General features: G+C 43.9%; 2 protein-coding genes and 1 long non-coding RNA gene across 7 annotated transcripts in view; 2 read left to right on the top strand and 1 right to left on the bottom strand.

Moving 5' to 3' along the window:
* The window catches only part of LOC124010355 (phosphoethanolamine N-methyltransferase 3-like), a 27224-nt gene extending 12708 nt beyond the window's left edge, over window positions 1-14516 (top strand). For all 4 annotated transcript variants that reach the window (XM_046322719.1, XM_046322718.1, XM_046322717.1 and 1 more), the window contains exons 5-12: window positions 7074-7231; window positions 7537-7725; window positions 8624-8713; window positions 8851-8940; window positions 10856-10978; window positions 11110-11241; window positions 11362-11478; window positions 13938-14516. In XM_046322719.1, coding sequence (XP_046178675.1) covers window positions 7074-7231; window positions 7537-7725; window positions 8624-8713; window positions 8851-8940; window positions 10856-10978; window positions 11110-11241; window positions 11362-11478; window positions 13938-14048 — 1010 coding nt within the window. In that variant the 3' untranslated portion in view covers window positions 14049-14516. The remainder of the gene's footprint in view (window positions 1-7073; window positions 7232-7536; window positions 7726-8623; window positions 8714-8850; window positions 8941-10855; window positions 10979-11109; window positions 11242-11361; window positions 11479-13937) is intronic.
* Window positions 8296-17759, bottom strand: LOC124010357. Its single transcript, XR_006834412.1, has 2 exons — window positions 17565-17759; window positions 8296-9002 (listed from the first exon to the last, which is right to left on the bottom strand). It is a non-coding gene; the product is annotated as an uncharacterized LOC124010357 (long non-coding RNA).
* On the top strand, window positions 9021-10847 carry LOC124010354 (hornerin-like). 2 transcript variants are annotated; one of them, XM_046322715.1, is made up of 2 exons: window positions 9021-9163; window positions 9201-10847. In XM_046322715.1, the coding sequence occupies exons 1-2, from the start codon at window positions 9031-9033 to the stop codon at window positions 10751-10753; spliced, it is 1686 nt and encodes a 561-aa protein (XP_046178671.1). In that variant the 5' UTR covers window positions 9021-9030; the 3' UTR covers window positions 10754-10847. The 2 variants fall into 2 exon arrangements, with proteins under 2 accessions (XP_046178671.1, XP_046178672.1); XM_046322716.1 differs by having other exon boundaries at window positions 9318-10847.
* Window positions 17760-21510: the final 3751 nt, after the last annotated feature.

A 21510-nucleotide genomic window follows, 5' to 3' on the forward strand; every position in this document is an offset into this window, starting at 1 on the left:
GGGTAGACTCAGATGTTCTGTTAGCTGGGTATATTGTCTACAGAGCAGACAGAGTAGGTAGAGGAAGACTCAGATGTTCTGTTAGCTGGGTATATTGTCTACAGAGCAGACAGAGTAGGTAGAGGAAGACTCAGATGTTCTGTTAGCTGGGTATATTGTCTACAAACCAGACAGAGTAGGTAGAGGAAGACTCAGATGTTCTGTTAGCTGGGTATATTGTCTACAGACCAGACAGAGTAGGTAGAGGAAGACTCAGATGTTCTGTTAGCTGGGTATATTGTCTACAGAGCAGACAGAGTAGGTAGAGGAAGACTCAGATGTTCTGTTAGCTGGGTCTAATGTCTACAGAGCAGACAGAGTGGGTAGAGGAAGACTCAGATGTTCTGTTAGCTGGGTATAATGACAGAGTAGGTAGAGGAAGACTCAGATGTTCTGTTAGCTGGGTATATTGTCCACAGAGCAGACAGAGTGGGTAGGGGTAGACTCAGATGTTCTGTTAGCTGGGTATAATGACAGAGTAGGTAGAGGAAGACTCAGATGTTCTGTTAGCTGGGTATATTGTCTACAGAGCAGACAGAGTAGGTAGAGGTGGAGGTATTGTCATACCTCCATACATAGGTGGGGTATCTGTACTGTTTACTTACATTTTCCTTGACAACCAAAAGTACTTGCTACATTTTGAATGCTTAGCAGGGCAGGAAAATTGTTCAATTCAAGCACTTATCAAGAGAACAAGTAGTCATCCCTACTGCCTCTGGCCTGGAGGACTCACTAAACAGAGAACAAGTAGTCATCCCTACTGCCTCTGGCCTGGAGGACACTAAACAGAGAACAAGTAGTCATCCCTACTGCCTCTGGCCTGGAGGAGTCACTAAACAGAAAACAAGTAGTCATCCCTACTGCCTCTGGCCTGGAGGACTCACTAAACAGAGAACAAGTAGTCATCCCTACTGCCTCTGGCCTGGGGGACTCACTAAACAGAGAACAAGTAGTCATCCCTACTGCCTCTGGCCTAGAGGACACACTAAACAGAGAACAAGTAGTCATCCCTACTGCATCTGGCCTGGAGGACTCACTAAACAGAGAACAAGTAGTCACCCCTACTGCCTCTGGCCTGGAGGACTCACTAAACAGAGATCAAGTAGTCATCCCTACTGCCTCTGGCCTGGCGGACTCACTAAACAGAGGACAAGTAGTCATCCCTACTGCCTCTGGCCTGGAGGACACACTAAACAGAGAACAAGTAGTCATCCCTACTGCCTCTGGCCTGGCGGACTCACTAAACAGAGAACAAGTAGTCATCCCTACTGCCTCTGGCCTGGAGGACTCACTAAACAGAGAACAAGTAGTCATCCCTACTGCCTCTGGCCTGGAGGACTCACTAAACAGAGATCAAGTAGTCATCCCTACTGCCTCTGGCATGGAGGACTCACTAAACAGAGAACAAGTAGTCATCCCTACTGCCTCTGGTCTGGAGGACTCACTAAACAGAGAACAAGTAGTCATCCCTACTGCCTCTGGCCTGGAGGACTCACTAAACAGAGAACAAGTAGTCATCCCTACTGCCTCTGGCCTGGACGACTCACTAAACAGAGAACAAGTAGTCCTTCCTACTGCCTCTGGCATGGAGGACTCACTAAACAGAGAACAAGTAGTCCTTCCTACTGCCTCTGGCCTGGAGGACTCACTAAACAGAGAACAAGTAGTCATCCCTACTGCCTCTGGCCTGGAGGACTCACTAAACAGAGAACAAGTAGTCATCCCTACTGCCTCTGGCATGGAGGACTCACTAAACAGAGAACAAGTAGTCATCCCTACTGCCTCTGGCCTGGAGGACTCACTAAACATAGAACATGTAATCAATCATCCCTACTGCCTCTGGCCTGGAGGACTCACTAAACAGAGAACAAGTAGTCATCCCTACTGCCTCTGGCCTGGAGGACTCACTAAACAGAGAACAATTAGTCATCCCTACTGCCTCTGGCCTGGAGGACTCACTAAACAGAGAACAAGTAGTCATCCCTACTGCCTCTGGCCTGGAGGACACTAAACAGAGAACAAGTAGTCATCCCTACTGCCTCTGGCCTGGAGGACACACTAAAGTGAGAACAAGTAGTCCTTCCTACTGCCTCTGGCATGGAGGACTCACTAAACAGAAAACAAGTAGTCATCCCTACTGCCTCTGGCCTGGCGGACTCACTAAACAGAGAACATGTAATCAATCATCCCTACTGCCTCTGGCCTGGAGGACTCACTAAACAGAGAACAAGTAGTCATCCCTACTGCCTCTGGCCTGGAGGACTCACTAAACAGAGAACAAGTAGTCATCCCTACTGCCTCTGGCCTGGAGGACTCACTAAACAGAGAACAAGTAGTCATCCCTACTGCCTCTGGCCTGGAGGACACTAAACAGAGAACAAGTAGTCATCCCTACTGCCTCTGGCCTGGAGGAGTCACTAAACAGAGAACAAGTAGTCATCCCTACTGCCTCTGGCCTGGAGGACTCACTAAACAGAGAACAAGTAGTCATCCCTACTGCCTCTGGCCTGGAGGACTCACTAAACAGAGATCAAGTAGTCATCCCTACTGCCTCTGGCATGGAGGACTCACTAAACAGAGAACAAGTAGTCATCCCTACTGCCTCTGGTCTGGAGGACTCACTAAACAGAGAACAAGTAGTCATCCCTACTGCCTCTGGCCTGGAGGACTCACTAAACAGAGAACAAGTAGTCATCCCTACTGCCTCTGGCCTGGAGGACTCACTAAACAGAGAACAAGTAGTCATCCCTACTGCCTCTGGCCTGGAGGACTCACTAAACAGAGAACAAGAAGTCATCCCTACTGCCTCTGGACTTGAGGACTCACTAAACAGAGAACAAGTAGTCATCCCTACTGCCTCTGGCCTGGAGGACTCACTAAACAGAGAACAAGTAGTCCTTCCTACTGCCTCTGGCATGGAGGACTCACTAAACAGAGAACAAGTAGTCATCCCTACTGCCTCTGGCCTGGAGGACTCACTAAACAGAGAACAAGTAGTCATCCCTACTGCCTCTGGCCTGGAGGACTCACTAAACAGAGAACAAGTAGTCCTTCCTACTGCCTCTGGCATGGAGGACTCACTAAACAGAGAACAAGTAGTCATCCCTACTGCCTCTGGCCTGGAGGACTCACTAAACAGAGAACAAGTAGTCCTTCCTACTGCCTCTGGCATGGAGGACTCACTAAACAGAGAACAAGTAGTCATCCCTACTGCCTCTGGCATGGAGGACTCACTAAACAGAGAACATGTAATCATCCCTACTGCCTCTGGGCTGGCGGACTCACTAAACAGAGAACAAGTAGTCATCCCTACTGCCTCTGGCCTGGAGGACTCACTAAACAGAGAACATGTAATCATCCCTACTGCCTCTGGGCTGGCGGACTCACTAAACACAAATGCATGTTGTGTAGATAATGTCTGAGTGTTGGAGCCCCTTTAATAGCAAGAAAATGGTGCCGTCTGCTTTGCTTAGTATAAGGAATTTTTAATTATTTATACTTTACTTTTGATAATTAAGTATATTTAAAACCAAATACTTTTAGACATTTACTCAAGTAGGATTGTACTGGGTGACTTCCACTTTTACTTGAGTAACTTTCTATTAAGGTATCTATACTTTTACTCAAGTTTGACAATTGGTTACTTTTCTACCACGGGTTATTTCACTCAATAGATATGGGAGTTTATCAAAATTGGATTTGTTTTTCGAAGTATTTGTAGGTCTGTGTAATCTGAGGAAAATATGTGTCTCTAATACGGTCATACGTTTGGCATGAGGTTATGTGGGAAGTTTGCACATAGCCTGTCTTCTCTTGAGAGCCAGGTCTGACAACGGCGACCTTTCTTTATTTTTTGTCTTACTGTGATCTACTGTCAGGGTCCAGGTCTGTCAGAATCTGTGGAGAATATCTAGGCCCTACTTGGTTGGTGACAGAAGCACCAGATCATCAGCAAACAGTAGACATTTGACTTCAGATTCTAGTCGGGTGAGGCCGGGTGCTGCAGACTATTCTAGTGCCCGCGCCAATTCGTTGATATATATGTTGAAGAGGGTGGGGCTTAAGCTGTATCCCTGTCCCACCCCACTGCCCTGTGGAAATAAATGTGTTTTTTTGCCAATTTTAACCGCACACTTGTTGTTTGTGTATATGGATTTTATAATGTTGTATGTTTTTCCCCCAACACCACTTTCCATCAGTTTGTATAGCAGACCCTCATGCCAAATTGAGTCTAAAGCTTTTTTTAAATCAATAAAGCATGAGATGACTTTGCAGAGGACTTTACCAACGTTGGTGTTGACGCATATCCCGCTGTAGTTATTGGGGTCAAATTTGCCCAAGGACTGATCATTGGGCTGATCAGTCCTTGGTTCCAAGTATTGGGAAATATGCCAGAGCTGAGGATGATGTTAAAGAGTTTTAGTATAGCCAATTGGAATTTGTTGTCTGTATATTTGATCATTTCATTGAGGATACCATCAACACCACAGGCCTTTTTGGGTTGGAGGGTTTGTATATTGTCCTGTAGTTCATTCAATGTAATTGGAGATTCCAGTGGGTTCTGGTAGACTTTAATAGTTGATTCTAAGATGTGTATTTGATCATGTATATGTGTTTATTGTTTGTTGTTTGTTCTTTGTTATAGAGACTAAATGATTGGAGAAGTGGTTTATCCATACATCTCCGTTTTGGATCGATAACTTCGTGTTGTTGTTGGTTTAGTGTTTTCCAATTTTCCCAGAAGTCTATGGATTCTTCAATTACATTGAGCAGATTTCTGATGTGCTGTTCCTTGTTTCTCCGTAGTGTATTTCTGTATTGTTTTAGTTTATTTTTGTTTTAGTGATTCACCATAGTGAAGGTGTATTGTTTTAGTGATTCACCATAGTGAAGGTGTATTGTTTTAGTGATTCACCATAGTGAAGGTGTATTGTTTTAGTGATTCACCATAGTGAAGGTGTATTGTTTTAGTGATTCACCATAGTGAAGGTGTATTGTTTTAGTGATTCACCATAGTGAAGGTGTATTGTTTTCACCGACGCACTCGAGGAGGAATCCCGAACGGAGGAAATCATCGAGTGATTCACCATAGTGAAGGTGTATTGTTTTAGTGATTCACCATAGTGAAGGTGTATTGTTTTAGTGATTCACCATAGTGAAGGTGTATTGTTTTAGTGATTCACCATAGTGAAGGTGTATTGTTTTAGTGATTCACCATAGTGAAGGTGTATTGTTTTAGTGATTCACCATAGTGAAGGTGTATTGGTTTAGTGATTCACCATAGTGAAGGTGTATTGGTTTAGTGATTCACCATAGTGAAGGTGTATTGGTTTAGTGATTCACCATAGTGAAGGTGTATTGGTTTAGTGATTTACCATAGTGAAGGCGTCGGCTCAGGTTTTCCGTAGTGTATTTCTGTATTGGTTTAGTGATTCACCATAGTGAAGGCGTAGACTCAGGTTTTCCGTAGTGTATTTCTGTATTGGTTTAGTGATTCACCATAGTGAAGGCGTCGGCTCAGGTTTTCCGTAGGGTATTTCTGTATTGGTTTAGTGATTCACCATAGTGAAGGCGTCGGCTCAGGTTTTCCGTAGTGTATTTCTGTATTGGTTTAGTGATTCACCATAGTGAAGGCGTAGACTCAGGTTTTCCGTAGTGTATTTCTGTATTGGTTTAGTGATTCACCATAGTGAAGGCGTCGGCTCAGGTTTTCCGTAGTGTATTTCTGTATTGTTTTAGTGATTCACCATAGTGAAGGCGTAGACTCAGGTTTTCCGTAGTGTATTTCTGTATTGTTTTAGTGATTCACCATAGTGAAGGCGTAGACTCAGGTTTTCCGTAGTGTATTTCTGTATTGTTTTAGTGATTCACCATAGTGAAGGCGTCGGCTCAGGTTTTCCGTAGTGTATTTCTGTATTGTTTTAGTGATTCACCATAGTGAAGGCGTCGGCTCAGGTTTTCCGGGTCTCTATGTTTTTGGTTGTTCAGGTTTCTCAATTTCTTTCTTAGGTTTTTGCATTCTTCATCAAACCATTTGTCATTGTTGTTCATTTTCTTAGGTTGTCTGCTTGACATTTGTTGATTTGATGGGGAAGCAGAGAGGTCAGATATAGTGTTTAGGTTTTCTACTGTCAAGTTTACACCTTCACTATTACAGTGAAACATTTTGTCCAGGAATAACATTGGAGTCCCCTCGACACCTACCATTGGCTATATACACACCCAGCGTCTAACAACACGACAGAGCTGTACATATCCAGCATGCAACAGAGCTGCAGGAGTTGTGACCCGTTTCTGTTGGTTATGTTGTTGTAGTTGTGTCTGGGGGGGAATATGGGGGAGGGAACGCTGTCACCTCCAGGCAGGTGTTTGTCCCCCTGTGTGCTGAGGCTGTCAGGTTCTGTCATTTAGGTCGCCACAGACCTAGTACATGTCCGTGGGCCTGGAAATTGTTGATCTCCCCCTCTAGGATGGAGAAGCTGTCTTCGTTAAAGTATGGGGATTCTATTAGGGGGATATAGGTAGCACACATGAGGACATGTTTCTCTGTTGATATAATTTCCTTATTCATTTCTAGCCAGATGTAAAATGTTCCAGTTTTGACTTATTTAATAAAGCGGGTTATGTCTGCTCTATACCAAATAAGCATACCCCCTTTACAGCTGGTAGTTTGGTGGATGGGACAACCAGCTCTCTGTAACCTAGAGGGCAACCAGTGGGTCCATCTCCTTTATCTCTCTCTCTCTCTCTCTTTCTCTCTCTCTCTCTCTCTCTCTCTCTCTCTCTCTCTCTCTCTCTCTCTCTCTCTGTCTCTCTCTCTCTCTCTCTGTCTCTCTCTCTGTCTCTCTCTCTCTCTCTTTCTCTCTCTGTCTCTCTCTCTCTCTGTCTCTCTCTCTCTCTCTCTCTCTCTCTCTCTCTCTCTCTCTCTCTCTCTCTCTCTCTCTCTCTCTCTCTCTCTCTGTCTCTCTCTCTGTCTCTCTCTCTCTCTCTCTCTCTGTCTCTCTCTCTGTCTCTCTCTCTGTCTCTCTCTCCAGGTGACTATAAGAGGACCTTTAACCCCACCCACTACAGATCATCGGCCCACTACAGTCACTTGATGACAACAACACTGCGGGAGGAGTCAGAGGGGGCGGAGAAGCAGGTGTTTGGCTTTGACATCGTGCTCAGTAAAATCGTGCAGACATACATCAAGGTAGGTTGCTCTATTGCTACTGATTGTGTTGTGTCTCAACTAATGTAATGTCAGGCTGTTTGCTGTAGCCTGCTGTCTCTCTCTCTCTCTCTCTCTCTCTCTCTCTCTCTCTCTCTCTCTCTCTCTCTCTCTCTCTGTGTGTGTGTGTGTGTGTGTGTGTGTGTGTGTGTGTGTGTGTGTGTGTGTGTGTGTGTGTGTGTGTGTGTGTGTGTGTGTGTGTGTGCGTGCGTGCGTGCGTGCGTGCGTGCGTGCGTGCGTGCGTGCGTGCATGCGATATTACTCTCCTCATATCTTCCCCTCTTCAGATGAAGAACAACCAGAACCAGGTGTGTTGGCTGTTGGAGAAGGTGGGTCGGGACACCGCCTGTCAAGAAGGCTTCAGAACCTTCCAGCAGTTCCTGGACAACCAGCAGTACACACGCAAAGGCATCCTGCGATACGAGAAGATGTTTGGGGCAGGATACGTCAGCACTGGGGGACACAGCACTACCAAGGTAGGGAGTCCTGCACACACTCACACGGGCATACACACACTCACGCATGCACACACACACATAGCCAACATAGGTTTGGGACATCAAGACCCAGAGTAGAAAGGTTTGTGTTTTTCCTATGGACAGACGGATATGTGAACCACGACAAAGTTGAATAAAAATCACTGAACCATGAAAAGACAACACACTGGAGAGGTTGTGTAGTTACTGTTTAGACTGGGTTTACACAGACTGCTGAAACATAGTTACTGTTTAGACTGGGTTTACACAGACTGCTGAAACATAGTTACTGTTTAGACTGGGTTTACACAGACTGCTGAAACATAGTTACTGTTTAGACTGGGTTTACACAGACTGCCTAAACATAGTTACTGTTTAGACTGGGTTTACACAGACTGCTGAAACATAGTTACTGTTTAGACTGGGTTTACACAGACTGCTGAAACATAGTTACTGTTTAGACTGGGTTTACACAGACTGCTGAAACATAGTTACTGTTTAGACTGGGTTTACACAGACTGCTGAAACATAGTTACTGTTTAGACCGGGTTTACACAGACTGCTGAAACATAGTTACTGTTTAGACTGGGTTTACACAGACTGCTGAAACATAGTTACTGTTTAGACTGGGTTTACACAGACTGCTGAAACATAGTTACTGTTTAGACTGGGTTTACACAGACTGCTGAAACATAGTTACTGTTTAGACTGGGTTTACACAGACTACTGAAACATAGTTACTGTTTAGACTGGGTTTACACAGACTGCTGAAACATAGACTGCCACGGTACTGTGCTCTTTTAGCCTTCTCTATATCCAAATACCAAACGTGTTATTTAACCCCAGTTGGACTTGACACTTTCTGTTTTGTTTTTTAAAATCTTTGTGGTTAAAAAAGGAGTTTGTTGACCTGCTGAACTTGAAGCCTGGGATGAAGGTGCTGGATGTGGGGTGTGGCATTGGTGGTGGAAACTTCTACATGGCAAAGGTCAGCCCCCAGTGACTTTTAGTATATAGGAGAAATGGTCCAGTACACTATAAACACATTCACATTTAGAAACAATAGGATCGGGTTAGGTCATATATCCCAATGATGATTATGATGATGACGATGATGTTCTGCAGGACTTCGGCGTGGAGGTGCTGGGCCTGGACCTGTCAGCCAACATGGTGGATATCGCCATGGAGAGGGCCATGGAGGAGAAGCTTCCATCGGTGAGTCTGATTGGTCGTCAGATGAATGAGGTCATGTTGTTGCTCTCATCTGGAACTCGAACCTAAGGTAAAAGAGTTACTGGGTTTATAATGAGAAACATACTAGGTTATAGAGTTACTGGGTCAACAATGAGAAACATACTAGGTTATAGAGTTACTGGGTCAACAATGAGAAACATACTAGGTTATAGAGTTACTGGGTCAACAATGAGAAACATACTAGGTTAGAGTTGATAGGTCAACAATGAGAAACATACTAGGTTATAGAGTTACTGGGTTTACAATGAGAAACATACTAGGTTATAGAGTTACTGGGTTTACAATGAGAAACATACTAGGTTATAGAGTTACTGGGTCAACAATGAGAAACATACTAGGTTATAGAGGTACTGGGTCAACAATGAGAAGCATACTAGGTTATAGAGGTACTGGGTCAACAATGAGAAACATACTAGGTTATAGAGTTACTGGGTCAACAATGAGAAACATACTAGGTTATAGAGTTACTGGGTCAACAATGAGAAACATACTAGGTTATAGAGTTACTGGGTCAACAATGAGAAACATACTAGGTTATAGAGGTACTGGGTCAACAATGAGAAACATACTAGGTTATAGAGTTACTGGGTCAACAATGAGAAACATACTAGGTTATAGAGGTACTGGGTCAACAATGAGAAACATACTAGGTTATAGAGGTACTGGGTCAACAATGAGAAACATACTAGGTTATAGAGTTACTGGGTTTACAATGAGAAACATACTAGGTTATAGAGCTACTAGGTCAACAATGAGAAACATACTAGGTTATAGAGTTACTGGGTCAACAATGAGAAACATACTAGGTTATAGAGTTACTGGGTCAACAATGAGAAACATACTAGGTTATAGAGTTACTGGGTTTACAATGAGAAACATACTAGGTTATAGAGCTACTAGGTCAACAATGAGAAACATACTAGGTTATAGAGTTACTGGGTCAACAATGAGAAACATACTAGGTTATAGAGTTACTGGGTCAACAATGAGAAACATACTAGGTTATAGAGTTACTGGGTCAACAATGAGAAACATACTAGGTTATAGAGTTACTGGGTCTACAATGAGAAACATACTAGGTTATAGAGTTACTGGGTCAACAATGAGAAACATACTAGGTTATAGAGTTACTGGGTCTACAATGAGAAACATACTAGGTTATAGAGTTACTGGGTCAACAATGAGAAACATACTAGGTTATAGAGTTACTGGGTCAACAATGAGAAACATACTAGGTTATAGAGTTACTGGGTCAACAATGAGAAACATACTAGGTTATAGAGTTACTGGGTCAACAATGAGAAACATACTAGGTTATAGAGTTACTGGGTCTACAATGAGAAACATACTAGGTTATAGAGTTACTGGGTCAACAATGAGAAACATACTAGGTTATAGAGTTACTGGGTCTACAATGAGAAACATACTAGGTTATAGAGTTACTAGGTCAACAATGAGAAACATACTAGGTTATAGGGTTACTGGGTCAACAATGAGAAACATACTAGGTTATAGAGTTACTGGGTCTACAATGAGAAACATACTAGGTTATAGAGTTACTGGGTCAACAATGAGAAACATACTAGGTTATAGAGTTACTGGGTCAACAATGAGAAACATACTAGGTTATAGAGTTACTGGGTTTACAATGAGAAACATACTAGGTTATAGAGTTACTGGGTCTACAATGAGAAACATACTAGGTTATAGAGTTACTGGGTTTACAATGAGAAACATACTAGGTTTCTGTTGTCGTGAAAATGTTACGTTCTAAGTGTCTTTTTATATGGTCAAGTTAATTGAAATATATTGAAATGCATTAGCAGTCTTAGTTCAAGGTGTTTTAGTAACAGGTTCTGCCTGCCTATTCCTGCAGGTCCATTTCGAGGTGGCCGACGCCACTAAGAGAGAGTTCCCAGAAGGGTCGTTTGATGTGGTCTACAGTCGAGACACCATCCTGCACATCGACGACAAACTGGCACTGTTAAAACGCTTCCATGTGAGTGTGTGTGTGTATACACACACACACACAACCGCACAACCACACACACCTTAACATCAATTCCAGACTGTATTATATTTTGCTGTCTGTTTTTACCAATCCAAAACGCTGTGTATCTTCATCTTCAGTCGTGGTTGAAGCCCACTGGCCAGGTTCTGATCACTGACTACTGCTGTGGAGAGAAGCCCTGGACTCCTCAGTTCCAGGAGTATGTCAAACAGAGAGGTTACATTCTCTACACCCCACCAGACTACGGCAAGGTAGGGCCCAATCATAAACCTGATAATACCCTGATAATATCACCCTGACCTGACTTTTACCACATACGTTATAATATCTTAGAATTATCCTGTCTAACTCCATGTACTGTCTGTCTGCAGTTCCTCCAGCAGGCAGGTTTCTCTAACGTACGTGCTGAGGACAGGACAGCTCAGTTCACGCAGGTGATCCAGACTGAGCTGGAGAGAGCAGCAGCCATGAAAGACGAGTTCATTAAGGTAAATCGTATACTCTCTTTCATTCTCTCTCCCTCCCTCCCTCCCTCCCTCCCTCCCTCCCTCTCTCTCCCTCTCTCACACAAACCGTTGTAATAGTATAGGAATTCTTTAACGCGTCGAACGCAAAGGATTCACTTCAGATACCGGACAAGGAACAAATCCCCCGTTAATTCTCATGAAGAAGAGACGGACATATCGGGGTCGTAGGTCAGGGTACCTTGTAAGAATCCAACGGCGAGTGAGTAACCCGCCTCTACCTTCCGTACTATTAGCCAACGTGCAATCATTGGATAAGAAACGGGATGAGCTCCGATCAAGACTATCCTACCAACGGGACATTCAAAACAGTAATATCTTGTGTTTCACCTAGTCGTGGCTGAACGAGGACATGAATAATATAAAGCTGGATGGCTTCCATGCATCGGCTAGACAGAATAGCTACGTCTGGTAAGACAAAGGGTGGTGGTCTGTGTCTATTTGTCAGCTGGTGCACAAAATCAAATATTAAGGAAGTCTTGAGGTTTCGCACACCTGAGGTAGAGTGTCTCATGATAAGCTGTAGACCACACTATTTACCAACAGAGTTTTCATATATATTTTTCGTAGTTGTCTATTTCCCACCACAAGCCGATGCTGGCACTAAGACCGCAATCAACAAGCTGTATAGGGACATAAGCAAACAGGAACATGCTCATCCAGAGGCAGCGCTCCTAGTGGCCGGGGACTTTAATGCAGGGAAACTTAAATCTGTTTTTTTCTACCAGCATGTCACATGTGCAACCAGAGGGGGAAAAAAACTCTGGACCCCCTTTACTCCACACACAGAGATGCGTACAAAGCTCTCCCTCAACCCTCCATTTGGCAAAACTGACCATAACTCTATCCTCCTGATTCCTGCTTACAAGCAAGTACCAGTAGACTCGATCAATATGGGAGTGGTCAGATAACGCAGATGCTAAGCTACAGGACTGTTTTGATTGCACAGACTGGAATATGTTCTGGGACTATTCCGATGGCATTGAGTAGTACACATATATTTGTACCACTTTAGATGCTGTTTTATTTACAGTGGTGACGATGTAATGATGATGTTAATGATGACAGCTGGAGGCATTTTGAAAACATGTTTTTCCACAGGTGTAGCAGGTCGTGAACTCTGCAGACAATGTTTCCATGATGGACTATTAGCAGGACAATAGACTCTTCATACCTCCATTTATTTACAAAATGGTTGTTTAATAGCCCGGCTACTGTAGGTGTGAAAATCCCTACTGCCTCTGCCTCTCTAGTACCCCCTGTATATAGCCTCCACATTGACTCTGTACCGGTACCCCCTATATATAGCCTCCACATTGACTCTGTACCGTAACACCCTGTATATAGCCTCCACATTGACTCTGTACCGTACCCCCTGTATATAGCCTCCACATTGACTCTGTACCACCCTGTAACACCACTTGACTATATAGCCACCACATTGACTCTGAACCGGTACACCCTGTATATAGTGTCGTAACACCCTGTATATAGCCACCACATTGACTATGTACTGGTACCCCCTGTATATAGCCTCCACATTGACTCTGAACCGGTACACCCTGTATATAGTGTCCACATTGACTCAGTACCGGTACACCCTGTATATAGCCTCCACATTGACTCTGTACTGGTACCCCCTGTATAAAGCCTCCACATTGCCTCTGTACCGGTACCCCCTGTATATAGCCTCCACATTGACTCTGTACCGGTACCCCCTGTATATAGCCTCCACATTGACTCTGTACTGGTACCCCCTGTATATAGCCTCCACATTGACTCTGTACCGGTACCCGCTGTATATAGCCTCCACATTGACTCTGTACCGGTACCCCCTGTATATAGCCTCCACATTGACTCTGTACCGGTACCCCCTGTATATAGCCTCCACATTGACTTTGTACCTGTCCCCCTTGTATATAGCCTCCACATTGACTCTGTACCGGTACCCCCTGTATATAGTCTCCACATTGACTCTGTACCGGTTCTCCCTGTATATAGTGTCCACATTGACTCAGTACCGGTACACCCTGTATATAGCCTCCACATTGACTCTGTACCGGTACCCCCTGTATATAGCCTCCACATTGACTCTGTACTGGTACCCCCTGTATATAGTGTCCACATTGACTCAGTACCGGTACACCCTGTATATAGCCTCCACATTGACTCTGTACCGGTACCCCCTGTATATAGCCTCCACATTGACTCTGTACCGGTACCCCCTGTATATTGCCTCGCTATTGTTGACTTTTTACCCCTTTTCTCTCCCCAATTTCGTGATATCCAATTGGTAGTTAGTCTTCTCCCAGGTCTACTACACCTGTTGTATTCGGCGCAGGTGACAAATACAATTTGATTTGATTTTGATACTTCGTTGGACTGTTAAACCCATGTTATCCTGTATCTTGGGTCTTTCCCAGGAGTTCTCAGAGGAAGACTACCTGGCCATAGTGAACGGCTGGAGAGACAAACTAAAACGCTGCAACACTGGGGACCAACGCTGGGGTCTATTCCATGCAACAAGGAACTGAGAGAGATGGAGAGAGAGAGAGAGAGAGAGAGAGAGAGAGAGAGAGAGAGAGAGAGAGAGAGAGAGAGAGAGAGAGAGAGAGAGAGAGAGAGAGAGAGAGAGAGAGAGAGAGAGAGAGAGAAGTATCCCTTCAGGAGGGAGGGTTCAGTGCCTGGTCCCAGCTCCACTGCTACCAGATCAACTAGAGGTGCTTACTAGACATCATCTAGTCGGAGATGATCTTGTGGCACGTACAGATTGTGAAGTATTTGAAAAATGGTCGTTATCCAGGTACCAGTCTAACTGGTGTCTTTGGTTTGAAAGGCTAAAATTATCTTTTTACCAAAGTAAATTTTATTAGACATTTGAACTTTGTGTAAATTTGACCCGACTATTTTTTTGTTATCAAATGTGAATGTGCATCATTTCCTAGTCTGTACTATCAACATACCATAGTTTGATAACTTTTACAAATAAAATGTTGAAAACACTCTGTTGCCCTGGCTTGAATTAGTTTCTGTCTGTCCTTGTTGCTGCCTCATTGTTCTGTCTTCATGGCAGAAACACTTCTGTATTTACTTGTATTTACTAGGTCTGCCTCTGGGCAGAAGTAAAAGAGGTAGGCTAAGATTCAAATCTAATATGCAGGATATTTAATAGCAGGATTCTATTGTGAATTATTAAGCCTGTTACGTTACATTGTGTTCCCAACTTCTAAAAGTATCACCATAATCACCATAGTCACCATTATCACCACGGTCACCATTATCCCCATAGTCACCATTATCACCATGGTTACCATTATCACCACGGTCACCATTATCACCATTGTGACCATGTCCACCATTATCGCTATGTCACCATTATCGCTATGTCACCATTATCACCAGGGTCACCATTATCACCATTATGACATTACATTACATTTACATTTAAGTCATTTAGCAGACGCTCTTATCCAGAGTGACTTACAAATTGGTACATTCACCTTATGACATCCAGTGGAACAGTCACTTTACAATAGTGCATCTAAATCTTAAAGGGGGGGTGAGGGTGAGAGGGATTACTTATCCTATCCTAGGTATTCCTTAAAGAGGTGGGGTTTCAGGTGTTTTTCAATGTCCACCATTGAAAAAGTCTTGAAAACTTGATTTTGATTGCTGACATGCAACATATTTTGGGACGAACAAAGGGCTCCTTAACAGCTCCTTCCCCCAAGCCATAAGACTGCTGAACAATTCATCAAATGGCCCCCCTACCCAACCCTGCCTATGAAGTACACTACCTCTGACCAGAGTCCTATAGGGAATAGGATCCCTCTGACCAGAGTCCTATAGGGAATAGGATCCCTCTGACCAGAGTCCTATAGGGAATAGGATCCCTCTGACCAGAGTCCTATAGGGAATAGGATCCCTCTGACCAGAGTCCTATAGGGAATAGGATCCCTCTGACCAGAGTCCTATAGGGAATAGGATCCTCCCAGAGTCTGACCAGAGTCCTATAGGGAATAGGATCCCTCTGACCAGAGTCCTATAGGGAATAGATCCCTCTGACCAGAGTCCTATAGGGAATAGGATCCCTCTGACCAGAGTCCTATAGGGAATAGATTCCCTCTGACCAGAGTCCTATAGGGAATAGGATCCCTCTGACCAGAGTCCTATAGGGAATAGGATCCATCTGACCAGAGTCCTAGAGGGAATAGATTCCTCTGACCAGAGTCCTATAGGGAATAGGATCCCTCTGACCAGAGTCCTATAGGGAATAGGATCTATCTGACCAGAGTCCTATAGGGAATAGGATCTATCTGACCAGAGTCCCATAGGGAATAGATTCCCTCTGACCAGAGGCCTATAGGGAATAGGATCTATCTGACCAGAGTCCTATAGGGAATAGGATCCCTCTGACCAGAGGCCTATAGGGAATAGGATCTATCTGACCAGAGTCCCATAGGGAATAGGATCTATCTGACCAGAGTCCCATAGGGAATAGATTCCCTCTGACCAGAGTCCTATAAGGAATAGGATCTATCTGACCAGAGTCCCATAGGGAATAGATTCCCTCTGACCAGAGGCCTATAGGGAATAGGATCTATCTGACCAGAGTCCTATAGGGAATAGGATCTATCTGACCAGAGTCCCATAGGGAATAGGATCTATCTGACCAGAGTCCCATAGGGAATAGATTCCCTCTGACCAGAGTCCTATAAGGAATAGGATCTATCTGACCAGAGACCTATAGGGAATAGGATCTATCTGACCAGAGTCCCATAGGGAATAGATTCCCTCTGACCAGAGTCCTATAAGGAATAGGATCTATCTGACCAGAGTCCTATAAGGAATAGGATCTATCTGACCAGAGTCCTATAGGGAATAGGATCTATCTGACCAGAGTCCTATAGGGAATAGGATCTATCTGACCAGAGTCCTACAGCATCTCTGTACAAACAGAGAGATGAGTAATTAAGTGAGTCTTTTTTTATATTTAAGTTCTATACACAGAAAACAACATTGAGACTGAGGTCACTTTTTCTAGTGAGCCCTTCTTGCCGTGGAGGCCTGTTTCCATGGCACCCTGTCCCATCACATCGTCAGGACCGGAGTCCCACCTCGTTGTCCTCCTCTAGGTAAGCAGGAACGCCTCACGCATCAGGGGTTTCCTTTCTACATCAGCTTCATGGTATCGCCGTGTGAGACGTGTGAGTGCTTTTTTTAAATTTGCGCACATAATGTTTACCTTCAATGCATACTACTTATATGTACAGAATAGACGAAGATCCCAATCTGTCATGGCAGCCTCCCGATTATGAAAATGCAAAACAAGGCTTACTTTTATGAATAATTTGATCATTTGAAATGTTTTGAACCCTACCTGTGTCAGAGGAACAGGGCCGGTGTTGCTTTAGCTTTGGGTTGACCTGCTCCCCTCATTGGTTTACCCTTACTGGGATTAGGCTTACGGCCTGGTGGGCTGGTCCGTCCCTCCTGCTCCCCTCATTGGCTTACCCTTACTGGGTTTAGGCTTATGGCCTGGTGGGCTGGTCGGTCCCTCCTGCTCCCCTCACTGGTTTACCCTTACTGGGTTTAGGCTTACGGCCTGGTGGGCTGGTCAGTCCCTCCTGCTCCCCTCACTGGTTTACCCTTACTGGGTTTAGGCTTACGGCCTGGTGGGCTGGTCCATCCCTCCTACTCATCCTGCTGGCACTGTCTTGCAGAGCAAGTATCAAATAGTGAATTTGTATTCTTTGAAATACACATAACCATAGTCACAAGCACAGTATGTTCCAGGTCAATGAAACACGAAGAGTCTAATGTTGATTTGCTATTGGTAAACATACTTTGGCAATAACAGGAATGTCCTGCATGGAATTTACAATACAGACAGACAGCATGAGGTGAAAAGTAATGTAACTAACACAAGAAATGCCATCAAAGTTCACAGTAAGTCATCTACTAATCTCTTCCTGCACCTCACTAGCCTAGTGTACGTTCAGGAATGCACACTATCCACAGCCACACAGAGTGGAAATAAAGTCACTTACCAAACTCCAGGATTAACCCACAGATGAGGAAAGCCCCCAATAACACCAGCCTCCACTTCTCCCCTGAGCCGTTTACTGCCACCATGGATCCTGTGATTGTACAGACCAATGAACCCACCGACTGACTGACCACAGGATTAACAGTTCACAAGGTTCACAACCGCAGAACCACAGGGAACGCAACAAGGAGAGAAAGAAGGGGGTAGAGAGAGAAGGAGAGGTTGGGAGAGGGGGGGGGGGGAGAGGTTGAGAGGGGAGGGAGAGACAAGGAGAGAGGGAGAGGGAGGGAGAGACAAGGAGAGAGGGAGTGGGAGGGAGAGAGAAGGAGAGAGGGAGAGGTTGAGAGAGGGAGGAGAGGTTGGAGAAATTGAGAGGGAGGGAGAGAGAAGGAGAGAGAGGGGAGAGGACGGGAGAGAGAGAGAGCAGAGAGAGGGCAGAGAGGCAGAGAGAGGGGGTAGAGAGAGAGGGGTAGAAAGAGAGAGGGAGAGAGAGAAAGGCAGAGAGAGAGGGGGTAGAGAGAGAGGCAGAGAGAGTGGTGGTAGAGAGAGAGGCAAAGATAAATATATATTGGGAGAGAGACACACAGACCTACAAAGAATTAGAAAACAATTGGGTGAAATGCCACCGTGTGACCTGTTGCCACAAGAAAAGGTCAACCAGTGAAGAACAAACACCATTGTAATTACAACCCATATTTATGTTGATTTATTTTTCCTTTTGTACTTTAACTATTTGCACATAATATGACATTTAAACTGTCTTTATTCTTTTGAAACTTTTGTGAGTGTAATGTTTACTGTTATTTTTTAAATTGTTTATTTCACTTTTGTTTATTATCTAGTTCAGTTGTTCCCAAACATTTTATAGTCCCGTACCCCTTCAAACATTCAACCTCCAACTGAGTACCCCCTCTAGCACCAGGGTCAGCTGTACCCCCTCTAGCACCAGGGTCAGCTGTACCCCCTCTAGCACCAGGGTCAGCTGTACCCCCTCTAGCACCAGGGTCAGCTGTACCCCCTCTATCACCAGGGTCAGCTGTAACCCCTCTAGCACCAGGGTCAGCTGTACCCCCTCTAGCACCAGGGTCAGCTGTACCCCCTCTATCACCAGGGTCAGCTGTACCCCCTCTAGCACCAGGGTCAGCTGTACCCCCTCTAGCACCAGGGTCAGCGCACTCTCAAATGTTGTTTTTTGACCATCATTGTAAGCCTGCCACACACACACACTATACGATACATTTATTAAACAGAAGAAGGAGAGTGAGTTTTTGTCACAACCGGCTCGTGGGAAGTGACAAAGAGCTTTTATAGGACCAGGACACAAATAATAATATAATAATAATAATCAATCATTCTGTCATCCGTTTCGGGAAAGTACCTTCGTAATTGCGCACCCAACTCACTCAGGAGCTTCACTATATCACATTTGACATTGTCTGTAATCTTGAGTTCATTTGCTCAAAAAAATGTATGCAAGCGGTCAGACAAGTGAAAATTATGGTCAGTAAAGAAAACTTTAAACTGTTTCAAAACATCTCCTGCCATGTCACTGATGCGACGTGAAACAGTGTTGTTTGATTGTCTGTATAGTTTTTTGGGGGCCTTTTCCCCCCAGCATTGTCCCAGCCACATCCACGGCAGGAGGAGGAATTAATGAAGTCCTCCACTATAGTATGGGGCTTGCCTGTCCTAGCCACTCGGTAGCTCACCATATAAGACGCTTCTAACCCCTTCTTATTAATGGTATCTGTTGCTTTTATACACGTCTTACTAATAATAATAATATATCTTTATTCTCGCTCAAAAGCTCCAGTCATGTGTGCATTATTTTTAAAACCCACTTGTCATGTTTCTGAGCTACAGAAATATCGAATGTTGTCTTTATTCTCGCTCAAAAAGCTCCTGTGGCTTATTTTTTAAATTGTCATGTTTCGTTTCTAAATATCGGCGCAAGAGTGAAGGTTTCTGCGAGAGATCAACAATTCTCAATGGAGACATTCAGGGGCCTGTGGTCCAATCAGCAGCCGGGAATGGAGGCCCCTCCGCCCAACTACTTCTGGGACTGCTGAGACTGTTTATTTAGGTAGTAGAGTGAGAGAGAGAGCAGTGGCCCTCTGAACTACCTTGAAGACGTAAATAACAACAATGCCCTAGTGTTGACGTTGGCGTGTTTTAGTTAGGTACTACCTTCAAAGGGACAGAAGTTTGAGGGAGGCTGAGACTATTTGTTTAGCTGGAGCAGTCAAGAAAGAGGGGCATGGCAGGTTGGCAGTGGCCCTCTGAAGTACAAAAGCGATATCTTTTAAAAGTTAACAACAGGGTCATTTCTAATACTACTCTTTTCATTAGATTTAGTTTGTTTAGCTGGAGAAATGGAATAGAGGGCGAGGAGCATGGCCCTCAGAACTACCGTGCTGCAAACTACTGCAGCTACTGTGAAAAGATTGTTTACCAAGCTACCAATTATTTACACTAGCAGTAGTTAAGCTACACTAAAGCTACCCTTAAGAAAAGTATAGTTTACTGAAGTTACTTTAAAAAACGACTTTGTGAAAAATTATCATATCTAAATCTGAAATGTCATAGACTACAAATTGAAATCCTATTAAACACAAATTAAGCAAGTCTGATTCTGAAAAAGAAAGGAAATGATTGCCTACTTCACCCATATTTTTGCAAAAGAAGTCGTGTGTAATTCCAGTAGTTAGCTACACCGCTACATGGTAAAACAGTAGTGTGTAGTTCCAGTAGTTAGCTACACCGCTACATGGTAAAACAGTAGTGTGTAATTCCAGTAGTTAGCTACACCGCTACATGGTTAAACAGTAGTGTGTAGTTCCAGTAGTTAGCTACACCGCTACATGGTAAAACAGTAGTGTGTAGTTCCAGTAGTTAGCTACACCGCTACATGGTAAAACAGTAGTGTGTAGTTCCAGTAGTTAGCTACACCGCTACATGGCAACACTACACTACCAAGATCTGACTGTAGTTCAACTACCACCAAGCTACTGCAAAATGTAGTTAAATTACTAGATCAACTACATGTATATAACTACTCCCCAACACATGTTTAACATGCGTTTTTATGAATGGTACTGTATGGAAGGCTTAATGAAACATCTGACCCCCCATGTTTATGTCTGTTTATGAAAGCACATACAGTTGATGTCGGGAAGTTTACATATACTTTAGTCAAATACATTTAAACTCAGTTTCTCACAATTGCTGACATTTAATCAAATATGTAAATTAAAGAGTAGGACATTTGAATGTATCCTGGTGTAATTAAACAGTAGAGCATTGGAACGTTGTTACGTCTCTCGTCGGAAGGCACGGACCAAAAGCAGCGTGGAAAGTGTTCATGATTCTTTATTACTCGAACAAATTAACAAAGTGAAAAGAAGAAAAAAAACTGTTCTGTAATGCAAACAAACTATACGGAAAACTACTAGCCGCCAAACACAGGTGGGGAAAAGGCTGCCTAAGTATGATTCCCAATCAGACACAATGATAGACAGCTGCCTCTGATTGGGAACCACACTCAGCCAAAACCAAAGAAATAGAAAATATAGAAATAAAGAAACTAGAATGCCCACCCTAGTCACACCCTGGCCTAACCAAAATAGAGAATAAAAGCCTCTCTATGGCCAGGTGGCGTAACAAACGTATCCTGTATGGTGTAGTTAAAGAGTAGAGTATTGGAATGTACTGTATCTTATATGGTGCTTAATTAACTCTACTGTACCTCAGGTCTAGAGGTCTGTGTGCTGTGTGAGTGCGCTAAACCTTGCTTAAGGAATGACTTGCTCAGCCATGATTATGGCATGGCCTAGGTAACAACATGTCAATGGTTCTATTGTTCCCCATGAACACAGAGTGGTAAGTGGCACGCTATGATCATGTCCCAAACTGCACCCTATTCCCTATATAGTGCACTACTTTTGACC

The sequence above is a fragment of the Oncorhynchus gorbuscha genome, linkage group LG23, assembly GCF_021184085.1.
Source record: "Oncorhynchus gorbuscha isolate QuinsamMale2020 ecotype Even-year linkage group LG23, OgorEven_v1.0, whole genome shotgun sequence".
In the NCBI taxonomy this organism is placed as follows: Eukaryota; Metazoa; Chordata; class Actinopteri; order Salmoniformes; family Salmonidae; genus Oncorhynchus; species Oncorhynchus gorbuscha.